Source organism: Salvia splendens, chromosome 6 (genome assembly GCF_004379255.2).
Source record: "Salvia splendens isolate huo1 chromosome 6, SspV2, whole genome shotgun sequence".
In the NCBI taxonomy this organism is placed as follows: domain Eukaryota; kingdom Viridiplantae; phylum Streptophyta; class Magnoliopsida; order Lamiales; family Lamiaceae; genus Salvia; species Salvia splendens.
The window spans coordinates 30,301,953-30,307,139 of NC_056037.1; the positions used below are offsets into that span (position 1 = coordinate 30,301,953).

The 5,187-nt window shown below is 37.7% G+C and overlaps 1 protein-coding gene across 1 annotated transcript; it reads left to right on the plus strand.

The window, feature by feature from the left end:
* The first annotated feature begins 1,179 nt into the window (after nt 1–1,179).
* LOC121808458 (calreticulin-like) lies at nt 1,180–4,818 on the plus strand. The gene is made up of 13 exons (XM_042208965.1): nt 1,180–1,367; nt 2,308–2,415; nt 2,494–2,686; nt 2,819–3,077; nt 3,186–3,242; nt 3,337–3,384; nt 3,471–3,557; nt 3,639–3,696; nt 3,770–3,837; nt 3,944–4,039; nt 4,184–4,264; nt 4,354–4,461; nt 4,565–4,818. Exons 1-13 carry the CDS (start codon nt 1,253–1,255, stop codon nt 4,574–4,576), a joined length of 1,290 nt encoding a protein of 429 aa, XP_042064899.1. The 5' UTR covers nt 1,180–1,252; the 3' UTR covers nt 4,577–4,818.
* The last annotated feature ends 369 nt before the right edge of the window (nt 4,819–5,187 follow it).

Genomic DNA, 5,187 nt, shown 5'->3' on the forward strand with positions numbered 1-5,187 from the left:
CGTGCCAGCGAGCAGCTGACGTGGCGGCTCCTGATTGGCCAACGACATTTCCGTTGGAAATTCATTTTTTTAATCGAAAATAATACCAAAAAATAAAAAATATATATTCAGATTCCCAAAAATATGGCCGTTTTTTTACCGTCTTTCTGGTATTTTTTTGATTTTTTTATTCCCAATATCATCTATAAATACACACATTCATCATCCATTATTCACATCAAATCCTCTCTCATTCATCTCTCATTCATATTTTTTCATACAACTTATCTACATCTTCCTCTCTCACTCAAACCCTCTCAAATGAATTTCACCCATCTTATTGCAAAAGCGGAGCGCGAAGAACAAGAATACTATGAACAATATCGTGCCGCCTATGAAGTCTATGACGGCTAGCTTTTACGATGAGGATGAAGCCGGAAGCTCAACCCAGGGTCTCCCCCACGCCGATGTGTGCATACGACGGTGGGCGAGAGGATCGAAACAAGGATCACAATGCGCGATACCCGAGCTCACATTGAGCTACAAGAAGACCTAATCAAACACATTTGGGCAAAATTCGGTCACGAGTAGTGGGTTTTTTTAATTTTATGAATTTAATTATGTAATTTTTAATTTTTAAGATTTTAATTATATACTTTTTAATTTTTAGGATTTTAATTATGTAATTTTTAATTTTTTTGTAATTTGTAATAGTATTTCGGATATTTTTAATGCATTTTAATTTTGTGGAAATGTTTTTATTTAAATTGAATAATAAAATGATGGGACCATTGAGCTTGTCCTTGCAGAAGAGCACGAATGTGGGTGTTGTGCTCTTGTCTAAGTGCAGTGAGTAAAAGTGGGTCTGAGTCTACATCCGTGCTCGTTGACAAGAGGGATGCTCTTAGAGATGGTTAGGAAATGGCCATATATTTCTTATTTTAGAAATCGCAATGAGAGTGTAATTGTAACTTCTATTACTGTGCAACAGTCAACGCAATCGAAGGGCAAGAACGTCAATTGGAAGACAGCTATATAACGCCTGCAAGTGTTGGCCCACCTAAGGCCATTCCAATTCGTGTAAGTGTCCAATCCAAACCGGCCACGTAGATATCAATGACAGCCAACTCCGACGTGGCGCCAATGGCTTCTCCTTTCAAATATGTCCACATCACGCATGCACCAGACTTGCTATTGTGCACTAAAATCCCACCTACATAAATAAACCACTCCTCTTATTCAGACCTCAGTTGTTCTTTTCACTATAGCAGCAATGGCGATAGTAAGGAGAAGATCGCTGATCGCAACTCCTCTCTCTCTAGCTCTTACTCTTTCTCTCCTCCTCGCCATCTCCTCCGCCGCCGTATTCTTCGAGGAGCGCTTCGATGGTATTGACTCCTCCATCACTCTCACTATCTGACTATACTTTTTGGTTGTAATCAGTCTGTCACTTGTATGATTGTGCGAATCTGATTGTTTTGATCTACGATTTATCGTTGGTTTAATTTGTATCCAATTGAGCTCTGTTCATTATGGATCTGATGAAATTTACATTTCCGTCGGTCTAATTAGTGTAATTTGACGCTCATATATGTCTATGCTCAATTGACATTTTGATGGATCTAGTTTAGGTTAAAGCCGCATCTAATTGAGCTTATTTTTACTGTGGATCTGAAGCAATATTCATTTTTAATCAATTTTTATTGCGTGATAGTAAATTATGATTATAGAGTTGAAAATGCAATTCAATTTAAGCGATAAGAATGTTCGACCTATTGGATGAATTTTCGATGAGACCTTTTATCTAGCGAGTAATTGTTTGTCTATGCAGTTATATTTAGCCTTTTATTACTAATGGAAGCGTATGAACTTGGAAACGATGATTTGATTTGTGGCAGCTAGTGCCATGATAAGTATAAACCACAACGACTCTGGTCTAAAATTCATTTTAGTGATAAACCTACCTTTCATGTTTGTTAGTGGTAACCACAAATTATATTATCCTTGGTTATTGGTCTTGGCCTACTCCTATCATATAATGTATTTTTTCTATTCCAAAATTACATATGAAATTTAATACGTAAAATATTTTAATTGACATTGGTTTCAATATTTTAGTGTGGAAATGGTTTTGTAAACTTGTGGAGAAAAGACTGAAAGAACAACACTTTCTCAAACTGAAAGTGCCTGCTATGTTCTCAACTGAGAATCAGTTGCCTCTAGAAAAGAAACAAAACAGACTGTTACAATTTAATGCTATTTATCAACATTGCAAGTTGTTGCTGCCTACATTGGTAGCCTAATGCATTTGTTTGCTAAATATCATAGATGGATGGGAGAGTCGGTGGGTCAAATCTGATTGGAAGAAAGATGAGAATATGGCCGGTGAGTGGAATTACACTTCTGGGAAATGGAGTGGAGATGCCAATGACAAAGGTAATTAATCCGTTTGTGTCATGCAATTTGACATAATTGAGTGCAGACTTGATAGGCTGGCTTTCTTTTCAATTGCAGGTATCCAGACCAGTGAAGACTATAGGTTTTATGCTATCTCTGCCGAATTCCCTGAATTTAGCAACAAGGATAAGACCTTAGTTTTTCAATTTTCTGTCAAGCATGAACAAAAACTTGACTGTGGTGGTGGATACATGAAATTGCTCAGTGGTGATGTTGACCCGAAGAAATTTGGTGGTGACACTCCATACAGGTTCACTCATCTCCCAACCTTTTGTGATCCTATCTGTACACTTTCTTTCTCCGACCTGATGCTACCTACAGCATCCTCATCGACAATGTACTCAGTGTGTGTATTGAATGGTATTTGGTTTGGTTGATGCAGTATCATGTTTGGGCCAGATATCTGTGGTTACACCACTAAAAAGGTTCATGCTATTCTAACATACAATGACAAAAACAACTTGATCAAGAAGGATGTTCCATGTGAGACTGATCAACTCTCTCATGTATACACTTTCATTCTCCGACCCGATGCTACCTACAGCATCCTCATCGACAATGTGGAGAAGCAGACAGGGAGCTTGTACTCTGACTGGGATCTATTGCCTCCAAAGCAGATCAAGGACCCTGAAGCTAAGAAGGTGAGTTTTTGTACCTGTATGTTAGAGTGGTTTCCCATTTGTGTATTCTTGTATTCTTAACTGTGTGTTCTTGTATTCTTAACATAACTTTGTTGCTACCAATGTCAGCCTGAAGATTGGGATGACAAGGAAACCATTCCTGATCCTGAAGACACGAAGCCAGAGGTGAATAGATTTTATTATCTTCTGCTAGAAAGGGAGTAGTGTAGAACTCCTGGGGTTGGATTAATTATAAGCTAAGAATTTTCTTTGTTGACAGGGTTATGATGATATCCCCAAGGAGGTTGCTGACCCTAATGCCAAAAAGGTACTTAGTGGCATATTGATTGTTGCTTCTTTATACCCGAAACTAAAATTTCAAAATATTTAATAAACCACGTATTGCATTTTCAGCCTGAGGACTGGGATGATGAGGAGGATGGTGAGTGGACTGCGCCTACCATTCCTAACCCGGAGTACAAGGGACCATGGAAGGCAAAGGTTTGTTGAAATTTTAGTTTGGCTTACTGATTTTGCTTGTGAAGCAGACTATGTCTAAATAGCCCTTTTTATCTGTACCAGAAAATTAAGAACCCCAACTACAAGGGCAAGTGGAAGGCACCAATGATTGATAACCCAGGTTTGGATTTGTTTTCCCCCATTATTTCTTAAAAATATTGCAGTTTATTAATTCAATTTTGGGATAATTGCAGAGTTCAAGGATGACCCAGAACTATATGTTTTCCCCAAGTTGAAGTATGTAGGCATTGAGTTGTGGCAGGTACATTTTCATATCTAATCCATCATATGATTTTAGTTTTTCCCCTTTTGTGTTCTCGACTGGATGTCTCGGGATGGTATGTTCAGCTATTAGAATTATATTGCAGGTGAAGTCTGGAACCCTGTTTGACAACGTTCTTGTAAGTGATGACCCTGAATATGCCAAGAAGGTAGCAGAAGAAACATGGGGAACACAAAAAGATGTATGTCGCATTGGTTCAATTTCTTTCACTTTTTCTATACTTCATTTTCTTTGTAAAAGAGAATGAGAACTGTTATCCATCTATCTATCTACATACATATATAATCTATCAATTATTGATTTGTCAATGCTGCTGACAATGCAGGCTGAGAAGGCTGCTTTTGAGGAGGCCGAAAAGAAGAGAGAGGAGGAGGAATCAAACAATGATCCAGCCGTTGATTCTGATGTAAGACTTGTTTATTCCTTAGAACTAATCCACCTGTATTTACCTTGTTTCATATGTATACTAACGGTAACCTTGAATTCTCTTCACAGGCTGAGGATGGTGCTGAGGAGTCTGATGTTGAAGGTGACGATGCTGACGATGGTTCTAAAGTAGACCCCAACGAAGACCCTACAGCTTCGGTCGATGATGATGTGCACGTAAGATCCTGATTTTCTTTGCTTATGCATTTATTTATGCAATGTTGGTGTTGGTAATTTCCATGTTAGTTATTCTTATTTTTGTGTATATGTCTCATTGCAGGACGAACTGTAGGATATTAAGTGAGGGAATGCTGAAATCACTAGTGACATTGTGCCATCGCCCCAAAAAATTTCTTATTAGTTGTAGCGCTTTATGTAGGATAACTAAATGACAGTTGGAAGCTGCAAGAGATCGTATTTGTGGCTTGATTGGTTTAATTGAGTCCATTATCTGGTCAGATTTTTTGTTTATCAGCTTGTCTGAGAATTACTGTTATTCTATTAATGCCACGGCTTGCAGTTTTCTGATTGAAATTTTGCTGTTTTTTGTGCTCTATAAAAAGTAAACTAAAGATCAATTTTACGTAACAACGTTTCCGTGGTTAAACATTTGAAATAGTCAGCTTTTTAATGCACTGCACGAGTTTTGTTCCTTTTGTTAGAAAAGTTAAATTCCTCCAGGAGTCCTGAATGAACTGTTTTGATATTTTGATCGAGCTGGAGTGTGGTATAACATTGAATGGATCATGTTTGGATAAGTACTTTACGCTAAATCTATACAAGTAACATAAAACATACTGTGTTGTACGCGTGATATACCCTTTAAGGCTGAAAGGCATTTTGAACCAAAATTCAGTGACGTGTGACAATATTCTTAAAAAATGAGGGCAACAAAAGATAATG